Consider the following 14,145-nt stretch of genomic DNA (forward strand, 5'->3'; position numbering starts at 1 on the left):
TTGTGTCAAACGTCTTGTCTGTGTGTGACGCCCCCCGACAGAATCGACGTTCGTTGCGGAGCAAATAGCGCGACATGGGATTCCATGGCTCCTCTGCCGCGGGACTTGATGCGATTGGTCGTCACATCCGCAGCCACCTCGGGGACCGGGCGCCGCTTCCCCGGCCGGCGTCTCAGTCTTAAACTTCATGCTGTGTTTAGTCGCTTGTCTCCGTTGTCAGACACAATTTATCCACGGTGCTCGACCACGAAATCCGCCCCACTTCTGTGAAGTCCAAAAAAAAAAAAAAACACTCTTAATTACCAAAGAGAGTGTCGCGCTCGGGGAATAACTTGGGAACACTTCGTAATGGCTTTTGTCAGAACTCCACCCCGCCTTCGTTGTACTCTAGGACGGACTTTTTCATCTGAGGAGGAAGTTGACGTTTGTTTATATGGAAGCCTTGAGGCTGCGACGTTACGAGTAAACACAAAGCCATTAAGTATGAGGCCAACTTTGAAGAGGGAAAAAAAAAAAATCCTTGCTGTTATATGGTCAGGAAAGAAGAAGTGAGGTGCAGTACACCCTCCAGAAGAAGTCCTTTTCCGGCCGGTGCATTTAGAGGCAACCCACCCCCCTCCCATCGCTTCAATCTCCTGCTCTCCCGCAAATAATCCCTCGTGCCAGATCACGGAGGGCTAAAAGTATCAAGCGTACCTTCGGCATCCTCGGATAAAAGCTATCTCTGCCCTGGCGCACGAATTCCTGCTCCTACCCGAGTCTGAATATTATCATCTGATGCGGCTCGTGTGTTGTGTGCCCCGCGTTTCGAATATTGTGGCCAGCCAGTGTCGTAAATGTAAAAAGCCTTTACAATATGCGCCTCTGGCCTGCTTTAACACGACGCAATCCTGCCACTTCCCCAAGGTTAAGCACGTCATTATTCCGACACGCTTCGAGAGCTGCATTCGGGATGGACGCATAAAAAGGCAAAGCGGGACTTTGCATCATTTCTTTGGCTTCACTTACGGCAGGTTTTTTTTTTGTGTGTGTGTTGGATATGCACTAGTGATAGACCGATATGCTTTTTCTCAGAGCTCCCAGGCTCAGCTGCATGTCTTATAGTTTAATGAAAACAAATGTCTCTTTAAAGTTTAAATTTTGGCAAAGTCAGGTGAAGTGCGTGTGACTCGAGGTGAAAAAGCAAACAGGCAGCTTACTGCTGATTGGCTGCTTCTCACTGCATAAGGAATTAATCAGATGGTGCTGTGGGCGGGCCAATCTGCTTCTGCACGCAGGGCCACCAGCACAGCAGAGAGAGAGAGAGAAGTGTGCTGCAGCGAGGCAAAATAAACCAGCTTTTAATTTATCCTCCTTGAAAGTTAAAAAAAAAAAAAAAGCAGATGACAAATATCGCCCAGTCTAGCCTAATATACAGTAAGTATTCCCACCTATGATCCTCTGTCAAACGGAAATTCCCTCACCCGGTAAAAAACGCATGCATTAAATTTTCTACGACTATACTACATTAACGATCGATCTTAAATTCCGAAGCCATAGCGAAGTCTGCAGCAAACTCAAGCAGTTCCCGCTCCATACAATGGAAAAACTTTGACCGCTCCGCCATGATCGGATCCAAAACGACGACATGTAAGTGTCTTCTTTGGCATGAGTTTTGTCGTCTGTGGATCGTGGCATCCAAACGAAGAACGGTAATGACTGAGAGAGTGAAATGCATCCGATTAAGTGGAGCCAGATACAAAATAAAAAAACAAAACAAGGAATCGATTGTGGCTCAGTACGATTCCGGCAGTTTAGCTCCTCAGAGGCTTGCTGGACGATGTACAGCGCCGTAAATTAATTTGTCCTGGAATGCTTTAACTGTTGTCATGCTAAACACTTCCCGCTAACCGGACTGCTAATTATTGAAAAAGCTAGCTCAATAGCGCCATCTATGGGCATGGAGGACTTCCGAGCGGCTGGCTTTAAAAGTTGCACGACGTCAACTGAGCGATGCTGTCTTGTGTGGTGAGGGAGGGGAAGGCAAGTTAGAGAGTCAGTGAGCGGAAGAGAAAAACTAAATCAAATTAAAAAAAGAAAAAGCTGAATTTTGTTAGCATACTTGCACGTTCATGCTGGACATTTACCGTGGTCGTTTCCCACATAAAGAAATTCTTTCATGCGGAAAGATTGCAAATATAATTCCGTACTAGAGAATACTTACTGTATTCACATATAAATCCTTACATTTTGATTTGACAGGAACTCTGTCCTCGTTAAGTTCTTTGGTGAGCTGGACTCCACCGTGCAGCGCCGTCAAAATAATAGCTCTAACTCTGCATCGCTGTAAACTACACCTGCAGTCCTAAACATATTGCAAAATTAATATCTCAACTGTGTCATCCAAAAATGACAATTACCTTTGCAAAGGCATACGTTTTTTTTTTTGTTTTTTTTAACAAAGCGACCATTCCAAAGAGCCTTAAGTGGCTCATTACACCAGGCGGACCGTCGCTGCAGTTGATTCAAGCTTCGTGCACCGCACTGGACGCTTGCGCTAATGAGAGTCTTGGCCGGCTGCCCTCGCCTGGCAAAGATTTGGGAGGGAGGAGTAGCCCGAAACATATCCGATTGCTACAATCGAGACACATGCGCCCACAAAGGTAAAGGTGGAAAGACGCACACACGCAAAGTCATCACTGAAAGTTTTGCGTCAGGCTTGTAATGCGCCGGCGCGACACCCAAATTGGCTCGCAATGCTCTCGTTGACCCGCAAAAGGATCGCTTCATCACAGCCTCAAATCAAAACTAAAAGTGATGTCAGCTAGTCGATTCGAGAATCATCAAGTGAGATCGCTGGCGTGGGCGGAAGTAGGTCACCCACACGGAGACTGGGGTTCTATTAAAAAAAAAAGAAAAAAAAGGGAACTGCTTTATGTGCACTGATATTTAAATGTTTTACTCATCTCAGGTCGAACTGAATTCTAATCATTAACCCTGGCTCACAGGTAATGTTGCTTTCACATCAAATCCGCTTTAAGAGGGGCGGGGCTTCGCGTTGTGACAACGACAAAACAGAGAAGAAAAAGTGTTGGCATCGCATACAAGTGGGCGACATTGTTCAATTGCTAAACAATATTGCCATCTTGGTAAGGTTTCGTTTTATTCGTGTCGTAAAGCTCTGGATGTCCACAGACGATCGTTTTCTTTTTCAAACGACCCGCCAAGTGTACATGACGCCGAGTGTGACGTCGTACGTCCCGAGCTGATTGGCTGTTGGACGTGACACGTGACAGAAGTTAAAAAAAATGTAACCGCCCCGAATGGAGGAATTTCCGCCGCTTCTCCCCACATCCAAACGCATCATTCGCGTCGCCGCGCACGCCGCCGCGCGAACGCCATTGTTTTCAATTGAACTGCACCGACAGAAACGCTCGCGACCGATTTGCTGTGAGCAACTTCAAGCGAATGGAGCCGATGCCGACCTGCGGGCGCCTTCCACTTGAGTGTTGGCGGACCACGAGGAGGCTGATTGCATGAAATGGAAGACGCTGCAGGATGTGCTCTTCACTAATAGGACCTCTCTCGTGACGTTTTTGTTTGGTTTTTTTTATTTACAAAAAGCGAATTCGTATAACTAGAATCAAATAAAAAAAAACATGCCTTTGCAAAGAATCGAGATTGTACATGGTCATCGAGCGCATGTGTCTTCTATTTTTTTTTTCCCCGCACGTCGCCGGAGAGTGTCGATACCAGAGCGGCGTGCCCACTGCGCGCATGGCGCAGTCTCGTCTGCGGTGTTGCGGTGCGGGCGGGCAAAAGCAATATCGCAACTGTGTTTAGACGATTAATTAGTCTTTATTAAACGCTAATGCGCGCCGACTGCACAGGGTGTAAAATGACGGTGTGACTCGCTCCCACCAGGCCCGAAGCTTCTCTCATTTCACAGTCTGCATCATCTATAAATATTACGGCCTCCCATCGGGATTGGAAGCGTTTGGCGCTTCCCTTACATGGATTGATTTCACGAGAAAGCTCGATTGCTCGTCGTCTATAATTACCTCGTCAACGCTGTGTTTTTTTTTTTAACTCTCCTTGATGATCCCTCTTCTCTCTCCCATGGGTTCGGTATTAGCGGTATACTAGGTAGAATCCTTCATTTGGCCTCACATCTTCCTGATATCACGTTGGTGCTTGTCCCCGGCTAAGCAATCAGGCTCCTTCCCTTTTCATCCATCCATCCATCCATCCCGATTAAGAGTAATGAGCAACCCCTGCTGAATTAAACATTACCTTCAACAGGCCTGGCAATTTTTTTTCCTGCGGCAGAGATGCTTTGTCATTGTGCAGCGCCGATGCATTGGAGGGCAATAACATTTGAATATTTTCCATCTGTGGTCTGACGAGATCCATTCCCGTGCATACTTTCACGCGTCAAGGTCGACATGCAACGGCCCGCCCAAGTTTGTTTTTTTTTAAATTTATTTATTAGTTTTTTTGCTGTCCAGCCACCTAAATTGTGACCAGGAAGGCTTCACCCTCTGCTGCCCTCTTTCCACCAGGCAGTCCAGTTCAGCTAAAGTCCTCTGGTACCTGGTACCAATGAACTCATTGACGGGTATAGACGCCAAAAAGGTGCCTTCATTTTACCTTGGCTGGCAGTGAATGAGTTCATCAAGTTAATTTGATGAGCGCAAAAAACGTGGCTGCCTGGTGGAAGAGTTGTCACGTCGTTGCTGGTGAGCGTATTTGCCACTCTGTGTGTTTGTGACTTATTTGCCCTCTTTTCTCGACACTCTCTCTCCTTCATGTCCATCCGCTCCACTTTCACTCCCGACGTTCTCCTCGCATCCTTTCAGGTCGCCAGCTGACCATCTTTAACAGCCAAGCGTTTATCAAAATCGGCGGCGGCGAGAAAGGCCGCCACTTCCAGGGCCAGATCTCGGGCCTGTACTACAACGGCCTGCAAGTGCTCAAACTGGCCGCCGAGGGCGACCCCAACGTGCAGACGCAGGGAAGCCTGCGTTTGGTGGGCGACGTGCCCTCGGTGCTCGCCACCGACACCACTTCCACCACGCCGCTGGCTGACATGTCCACCACCATCATGGAGACCACCACCACCATGGCCACCACCACCACCCGCAAACAGCGCTCGCCCACCATCAGGGACAGTGTCACGCAGGTGGGTTCATCATGTCAAGGAATTTGCAGTGCGAACAGCTGGAGAGGTAACAATTTGTCATAGAAATGAGCCGATTTCATTAATACACAAATTAAAAGACATAAACAATCAATACGGGCAAAACAGCGACAGTCTCAAGTTGAGTCGAAAGCGTCTTCAAACGGGTTTTAAAAGTGGGCGGGGCTTGCCTAACATTTAATGAAGGACTGGCAACAAAAAGGCGCCATCTCCCCACCCCTGGCGCTCCGTTTAGTCCTCCGTACCATCAGTAGCACTTGGTCCGCCGACCTGAGGCAGCGGGCAGGTGCGTAGGGGTGAAGGAGAAGACGAACAGAAGTATCTTGAAGTAAACTCTAAAGTTCACTAGGAGACAGTGAAGAAAGGCCAAGATTGGGGTGATGTGCTCCCTCTTCCGATCTCTCATTCAAAGGCGAGCAGCAGTATTTTGGCGCAACTGGAGACGCTTGAGGGAGGACTGGCTGACTCCGAAATAAAGTGTATTACAGTACCCTAGATGTAAGGAAGGCATGGATTACTGTTCCTAAATGATGCTAGGAAAGAAAGGGCTTCACTTTAGCCATCTGCCGACGATCCAAAACAATATTTCCAATAGGAAATCATGTCAATTGCAAAAATTTAGATTTTTAAAATACGATATTGAGAGCCAGCATGTGGACCGGCTGTTTTCCGGGTTATTTCTTGAGTTCTTTTGGTGTTTCTTGCAGTTTTCAACAAGCCGCTACGTTGCTAAAAAGGTTTTAACAGACAACAAGACGCATTCCACAATTAACGACTCAAGGCGATGACAAGCCTCCCGGTTGGCTCGGCAACACTCGGACAAGTTGTGGCAACATTGTCGTGACATCCTGTCAAGTCAAGCGTTTGAAATGAAACAAAACAAAACAAAATTGTGGCTCTCAAAAGCTGTTGCGTGCTTGCTTGTGCCGTGTCATGCCTCGTCATGTAAACGACCGTTGCGAATGAATTTCAGGTAGGCTGCGAAAACAGAAAGTGTCTTCCGTTGCAGCGCTGGAGGCCGCGTAGGTTCAAATAGTTGTTCGTCTTTTTGCCGCATGTTCAAATTCATATGACGCCATATTTTTTTTTCCGCTGATGCAGCTGGGCCCGCCAAAGCAAGCGTGGGCCCAACCCAAATTTCAATTTTTCCGAGCTGCTTTTCCAACCTGGTCGCTTTGCTGACAGGTGAAGAATACGCGTTGACATTTTGAATGAAAATGTGCCATTTATGCTGTCAGAAGCTTGTAGAACGAAGATGGCGGTCTAAATGACGGTCACGAGAGCTTTCGGAGGCAAAATTGTCGACTTTTGGCGCATGCAGCAGGAAACACAATTCCAATTCACGGTGTTTTAAGGGCACTGGGTGAGGCCTTTGAATCTTTTTTGTTATGCCGCCAGCAGATATTGCACGCTTGAAAATGAAAAAGAGCAGAGTCAAAGATATTTATTGTTTGGGTAAAAGTACTGCACAATGATTTATGATGGGCTTTGTGTTTTTTGTTTTTTTTTAAATGGCATCCCAGGAGCCATTTTGATGCAATAGAAACGTTTGAACGGGCGACCATTTTTCTTTCTTTGTGTTTGCTTTGTTGCAGAATGCGGATGAAATTTTGGTCGCTTCCGCCGAGTGTCCGAGCGATGACGAAGATTTGGAGGAGTGCGAGCCCGGAAACGGTGAGTCGACTCGGCGGGGGGGTTCTGATGCTCGTTCTACCAAGTGAGGTTGCGCGGCGTGGGGAATTCTTGTACGCGACCGACGGCGACGCCCTCGCGACGCAGCTTGGATTGGCCAGATGTGGACCATCATCACGTCCGATCACCCATCGCTTATTTTAGTCGCCCTCTAAACTATCGACAAAAGGAATGCCGAAATCCAAGCCGCTCCATTCCAAATAAAGAAATAACGAAGCTCGGTCTGTGCATCGTCGCCATGCATCTCTTCCCACCTCAACGTGATTTCTCCATCTTGCCCTTGATATGTGTAAAAAAGGGAAAGCGATCCGGGAAGCTTAAAGCGTAGCGTTCTCCTGCCGTTGCTCCGTAGGTGGCTGAGACGGAAATAGAGACTCGATTCTCTCCTTATCGAAAGCAGGAATGATTTTTTTCGGAGGTGGATGCTCCGCCCGAGCTTAATCTCCCGTGGAGAAGCTCAACTAACTCTCTGATATGCCCACACAGGTGCATGCGCGCCGTGATTGGCAGACAGGCTGCTCCTTTACGCTGAAAGACACCTGTCTCTCTCTTTCATGATCCCTTTTGTGGGTGTTTGGAAGTTTTAATGGCGGAATACCAAACGTGCTCCCTATCGCGCCCTCCAGACACCAAAAGCGACGCCAGCAAAGGAAAAGCCAAAGGAGCCAGATCGGCTCTGCTGAGACGGAAATTATTATAAATAAGTTTTTACGGAGTATTTCGTCATTGGAATTTTTCTGCGTGTAATAGGAATGGGCGACGACAGATGGCAGTCGTGTTGGACCGATTATCGGCCGGGATGATTATCGGGCTAGTATTTGACATTTTGCCGATTATCGGCATCGGGATTTTTTTTTAATTAAAAGGCAAATAAATTAAAAGCTTATTTCGGCTCGCTGCAGCGCATTTCTTTTTCTCTCTCTGCTGTGCTGGTGACACCGCCTGCAGAAGCTGATTGGCCCGCCTACGGCACCATCCGATTGGTTCCTTGTGCAGTGGGTGGCAGCCAATCGGCAGTAAGATGCCTGTTTGCTTTTTCACCTCGAGTCCCCCGCACTACAACAGACTTTGAAGAAATGTCAGTCTACTACAACTCACAACTAATAGAAAATTATTTTCCATTGGTTTTCATTGAACTATAAGACATGCAAGTTTTCTATTTTCTAAGATCTTAAAAAGCTTTCAAAGACAGATTTTTTTTTAGCTGGTTATTTACCGGACATGTTTCAGGGGGCAGAACACACGAACTGGTATCGGTCTGCAAAAAAAAAATAACTAAATACAAATATCCGATCGAATATCCGTCGTGAATAATTTAGCTCAACATTTTTGCCGCAGGAGCTCCAGAAACTGAGCAAGTTATTCTACCGGCAGAAAAAAAAGAAGCTCAGTGGACGCTAATAAGTCGAAGCAGCCGATTCAGCGGAGGAAGAGAAGCAGGGAAAGCGTTGCGGTGGGAACCACTAAGCCTCATTAAGTCGACGTGGCACAGCTCAGGATAGAATTCCGACTCGGACGCAAGACTGAAATTGCCGCCGTCCCCGGCAGGTTAATTAAACTTTGACTTTGTTGGCCAGCACTAATTACATCAGCCAATTAAACTTTGGCTGGGGTCCTCCAGTAATGTTAATGAGACGGGGGTCGCGGGGGGGGGGCGCTTGAAATTAAAGACGAAGTGTTAGGAAATGCAGGCGATGCACTCGCACAAATGGAGCAAGAAAGGCCCGTTTTACTCTCAACGGTCTCGAAACGACCTCATCTGGCTTTCCTCCGAGCTCCTTTTCAGCCTTCGCACGATGGCGAGAGAAGATCTCGGTGGAGCTCCTCGATAAAGTGACACACGTTCATCCCTCCTCACGAGCCCGCATTTGTAAACATCTCGTGACGAGCGCCAGTGCGGAGCTGATATGAAGCCCGCTGTGGATTTTTCCATCTCCGGCCCAATCACGGCCAAATTACCCGAGCGCCTCGCACTCCCGACAACCTCTTGGCTGTAAATATTTGAAAGGGCCGCCAGCGGCCTCCGCGTGACGGGCGGGCTAACGATGTTTGTCAGGAGGACGACACGGCCGCATCGGCGCCCATCTGCCCCGCGCTCCTTTCCGAATAAATAGAAGCACGGGTGACTCATCGACCTGCGTGCGCGGCGATAAAGAAGATGTTTCATCATGCGGGCCGAACGTGCGGCGGTCCAATCACGGGAGTCAAGCCCAATCCATCTGGCGGTATCACCCACAGTCGCTCCTGTTTCATCGCTGATGTGCTCGCGTTAGACGGAGACAATCACGCATTCTTCTTCTTCACGTTTTTGCCATTTTGGATTGAAAGTCCGCCGACGGGTTCCCTGGCCTTGTCTGAGCTGCGTAACGAGGGACGAGGGCGCCAATCACCCTCGGGCGCAGTCGCTTTGGGTCACGGAGGGTGGGCGGGGTCGGGCCTACGAGTTGCCTCTCGGTGTGTTTGAGGGCTGAGTCGCCAAGTCGTACATTCGCTTATCTATTCCAAAGCGAAGCTCAAAGTGCTAGCGCCTCGTTCCGGAAACGCGTCTGACTTTGACGACAAAAAAAAAAAAACAATCCAAAGTAATCCGGCTCACTTCTACTTTTTTATTCCTCCGATGTGATCGGCTGTCCTCTCAGGCGTCAAGGTGAAACGCAGCCCGCAAACACACGAGCGCGAGCGAGAACACCAACGGGGCAAAATGAACGTCATTGCCATGGAAACGAGCCGTTTCCGCAAGTGAAAAGTGTGAGAGAAGAATATGCTTGAAGTTTGTTTCTTTCACAGCTCTCACGTGTCTCTTCTCTTCAAGGCATTGGGGGGGGGGGGGGGGGTAAATTGTGTGCTGACATTTCTGTGGCTGTGAATGCATCAACCTTGATAACAAAAGCATTTTATGATTTGAAAAATGTTTGTTTTCGGGCGGGGGCTGAGCTGACCCGAGGCGGGCGTCCCATCCCCTTCCTCCCTTCTGAGTGACCCCCGATTCACCCCAAGTAAAAACCAAGCCGTGAAAATCGTGATTTGATGCTTCTTTTTCTTCTTCTTCTTCTTCTTCTTCTTCTGCTCATGTGCTGCTCTGATTTGAACAACCCCCCCCTTCCCGTGACCCGCCCCCACCCCAACACTGTGCTGTTCTCATGTTGTGCTCTAACGTTCTTTAATTTGAGCTCAAGTCAAATTGACGGAACGGTGCGGCTTGACAGTAAATTGGATCGTGACGAAACTTTAATTCAAAATGTCATTGTTCTGTTTTACATGTGCTTTGGGGAGGGACGAGCGGGGCTGCATTTCAGTTTGTTTTTTTTCCCCCTAGTCTTCTATATCTCGAAATGACGCTAATGACCGGTGAGCCACGTAAGCCCTTAAGGCCAACCTGCACCTCTTTTTTTTTCCCCACGCCAATTTGGCAGAGCGACGCTCGAGGGTTATTCTTTGAAGGTAAAAGACACAAGTGGAGGTAAAGAAGGGAGGGGGGATGTTGCTCATTATCCAAGAACAATCTTACGCAGCTTTCTTTTTGTAATTTTTTTTTTCATGCAAAAATCATGCGGCCAATTTGTTGATGTAAGTGACCTGAACCTCGTGGTTTGCTATCTTTCACAACCAAACACATCAGAGTGCTAGGTCAGACTCATGTCTAGATTAGCAGTGCATTTGATATTGTTCAGTGTAATTTACAGTCTGCTTTTTTTTTTTTATTTATCTTTTTTAACTTGTTTCACTGACATAGCATGTAGCGTTAGCCAGGTGTAGGATTGAGAATGTTCTAGCATCTTGTAGCTTAGCTCAGTCAGCAGTCAGTGGCGGGCCGTCGAGGCCTTCAAGGCCTTCTCTGCTGGCCTAACATAATTAAGAAAAAAAAATGATCACATTCTTTACATTGATGTCATATTATATCCTAGGTTAGAGTTTTGATCCAATAAGAATTCAGTTAGCTCGTGTTGCTAGGCAGATTTCATGAGACCAGTAGCACGCGTTATTTTTTCCAAGGCCTTCGGATACAATCGTGCGGGCATCTCTTCTGTCAAAGCCGGTGGGCTTTCAGATTTGAGCGACAGTTGCGATAGCCAATCAGATCACGAGTTGATGACAGTGAGCCTTCTCGCTGGCCTTACGTTGAAGGTGACGATCGCGTCTTGTGATTGGATACTCACTCGTGAGGGGGCAGCGCAATGCCGAATCAACGCACCCAAAAGTCGTAACTGGCGACCGTTTGAAAATCTAAAATATATTCTTGCTTTTTTTTTTAAACCATAATGGCCGAAGGAGGGAAAAGTGTGGATTTAATTGCAGATACGCTTACGAGGCCATTTTCAAGATGGACTTTTCAAGAGAAGCTAGTTCATCCAGCACTCAGTAGTGTGTAAGTGTTCGTCTGTATATTATTTCTCCAGCCGTGGTGTCAAAAATGACGGTATTATGGGGGGGGTTTATTCAAGTCGGACTGAGCAGGACTTCAATGAAGGCCCACGTGTGAAATGCACGGCCCGCCACTGTCGGCAGTTAGTGCTTGTCAACTAGTAAGATAGCTTAGACTTAATGAGTAGAACTAACATCAGGTGAAGTTGTAGTGCTGTACTAATGTTTCTGTTTTCATGACGTGTCAAAGTTGTGTCTCGACTTCTGACCCGTTCCCCCCCCCCCGCTCTCTCTTTCTTGTCCTAGGAGGCGAAATAGTCTTGCCCATTATAACGGTGGACTCGATAGACCCCCCGTCCATGGCCACCCGCTACCCGGTAATCCCTCCACCCCCCACCACTTATCGCCCCTTCCTGACCCTACTTGAAACCACCAAAGAGTCCCTCCCCTTGCCCAACATGCGCCCCCCCTGCCCCATGGACCAGGAGGACTGCGAAGAAAACGTGGAGGTGTCCGCGTACGGCTCGGGCGAGATGACCGAGTCGGATGACGAGGACTATTACAAAAACTCGCCCCTGGTCACCGACAGGACCGTCCTCCCACCCCCGCCGGGAGCGGAGGGCCAAAACCCCCGAGATCGGCATTTCTCGCGCCTCCCTTACGACCACCGCCCGCCCGCGTCCTCCACCCCCACGGCGGACCCCGATCAGCTCAGCCCCCGCGTCAAGGGGGCGGCCGGCGGCAGCGGCAACAACATCCCGGCCGGGAAAATGAACACTCGGGATCAGGTGCTGCTGCCGCCGGCGCAGCCCTCGTCGGACCCGGGCCTCCGCAGAGTGTCGGGAATAACCTACCCTCCCGATTTCCCCCTCGTTCCCACTCTAGACCCCACGTCCCCCGAGAGAGGACTACCAGGCGCCGTGGAGGTGCAGCAGTCGAGCAGCACCACGGGGATGGTGGTGGGCATCGTCGCCGCCGCCGCTCTCTGCATCCTCATCCTGCTCTACGCCATGTACAAGTACCGCAACCGCGACGAGGGCTCCTACCAGGTGGACCAGAGCCGCAATTACATAAGCAACTCGGCCACGCAGAGCAACGGCACCCTGGTGAAGGAGAAGCAGGCGAGCGGCGCCAAGACGGCCCCGAAGAACAAGAAGAACAAAGACAAAGAATACTACGTTTGAGGGAGCGCCGCCACAAGACACGGGAGGCAGCTCGCGTTTGGGAGAGAGAGAACAAGAGAGGCGGGAAGCGCGACCTTCCCTTTCTAGAGGGAGACGGCCAAGCTAACTTTTAGCATTGTTCGCAAGTCGCCTCTCGCCACTTCCTGTGCCAACAACCGATTGGGTTCCGTTATTTCTCCAGTAGTGTACAGAAGCACCATCAGTATCCGCGATAACAGTATCCAGTGCCACGTCCTCGCCATCTCTCTCCTCTCTCTCGCTCGCCCTCGTGCCATGTCTACGGTGCTCAGCAGCTGGCGCGACGCTTAACTGTGCCGTGTTTCAAGCATGTAGTATTCATCGAGGACAAAGACATAAACTTTTTCTTTCCGTGGAGTTCTGAGAAAAAAAAAAAGAAAAAAAAAAAAACAACCGACACATAGTAGCAATTTTACGTGAGATACCACCACGGAAGACTCCAGACTAACAGATGGCCAAATTCCCCCCTTGGACGTCTGTGTCGTGTTTCTGGCGCCCCCTGGTGGGCCAGCGGAGAAACTGTCTCTACGGCAACCAAGCAGAAAAAAAAAGCTCGCCAACCAGTCGGCCTCTGCGCTATATGATGCTAAATATTCAAGACGGACACGGAGAGTGGGCCGAGACAGTGTAGCTTTGACTCTGTCCACGTCCGAACCATTTCACCGCCTGAAATCCGCAGAGGCTGCCGGTCAGGAACCGGGCGTCCGTCGCTCTCTTCGCTTTGAGAAAGGACAGAATGGGAATTCTGCGGCGACGAGCGAGCCTGGAAGGGCCTGACTGGACTGAAGGGCAGCCTTTGCGGTTCTTTGTCGGCTCCCTGGAAGACGGGAGTTCTCAAGTACTCTAGTGTTCCAATTTTCTCAGCTCTATTAAAAGAAGACAAATGTACCACGATAAGACAAAAAAAGCTGAAAAAAGTTTGTGAAATGTCTAAATATTTGCCATCACAAAGAGAAGCGTGTTCCCTCCTGACGATCATTCCTGTTTGCGAAAATAAAAAACATGTCCACGATCCTGGGCAATGGGGAAAATCTTTTTTTTTTAGTTTTTTTTTTGTGTTGGTCAAATTGGGTTATGTACTTGTTCATCAAATCCATTTTTTTTCTCCAGCAATTGTTTTTTTCTTTTTGTATGTCCCTTTATCCACCCGACTGTTTTCTAATGATTGCTTTTCAATCTCCTTGTCTGTGTACTGACAGACCAGCGGCATCATTCTGCTGCCACATTTTTTTTTTCTTACTCTCTGTCTCACCCCATAGCCCCCCCTCGCCCCCCCCACCCCCTCGATATCGCCATGTTCTTTCTAAATGTTATTGTAAAGTGTTCCAGTGAGATGACTCTAAATATGTGTACATTAACAGAGGGAATACACTTGGTTATATACTTCTTACTCCCTGTGTGGTGCCATCTGTTTTTTGCATTCAATGCGATACAAACACAAGAGTTTGCTACAGAGGTTCTGTACGGTCCTCCTCCAAAAGTTTTGGAGCGTCACGGTCGAGTCGTTTGGACTGAAGATATTTGGGTTTCGTGTCAGACAAAAGTTGAGAAGCCCAGCTTTTATTTACTGGTTTTCACATCTTGATGTGTTAAACTAGTGGTCCCCAACCACCGGCCTGCGGCCCGGTACCAGTCTATGGGCCACTTTGGACTGGGCTTCATAGAAGAGAAAGAAAAAATAACCTGCAGGACTTCTGGTTCATATCTTAT

The 14,145-nt window shown here is 48.6% G+C and overlaps 1 protein-coding gene across 7 annotated transcripts in view; it reads left to right on the forward strand.

Moving 5' to 3' along the window:
• The window catches only part of nrxn2b (neurexin 2b), a 295,473-nt gene extending 281,648 nt beyond the window's left edge, over positions 1 to 13,825 (forward strand). For 6 of the 7 annotated variants that reach the window (XM_088295199.1, XM_088295195.1, XM_088295197.1 and 3 more), the window contains 3 exons: positions 4,839 to 5,161; positions 6,775 to 6,853; positions 11,540 to 13,825. In XM_088295199.1, the coding sequence (XP_088151325.1) occupies positions 4,839 to 5,161; positions 6,775 to 6,853; positions 11,540 to 12,417 (1,280 nt within the window). In that variant the 3' untranslated portion in view covers positions 12,418 to 13,825. The remainder of the gene's footprint in view (positions 1 to 4,838; positions 5,162 to 6,774; positions 6,854 to 11,539) is intronic. The other variant, XM_088295200.1, reaches the window with a different exon arrangement.
• Positions 13,826 to 14,145: the final 320 nt, after the last annotated feature.

The sequence above is a fragment of the Idiotropiscis lumnitzeri genome, chromosome 4 (genome assembly GCF_059441095.1).
Source record: "Idiotropiscis lumnitzeri isolate Australia: NSW breed Sydney's pygmy pipehorse chromosome 4, RoL_Ilum_1.0, whole genome shotgun sequence".
NCBI classification, from domain to species: Eukaryota; Metazoa; Chordata; class Actinopteri; order Syngnathiformes; family Syngnathidae; genus Idiotropiscis; species Idiotropiscis lumnitzeri.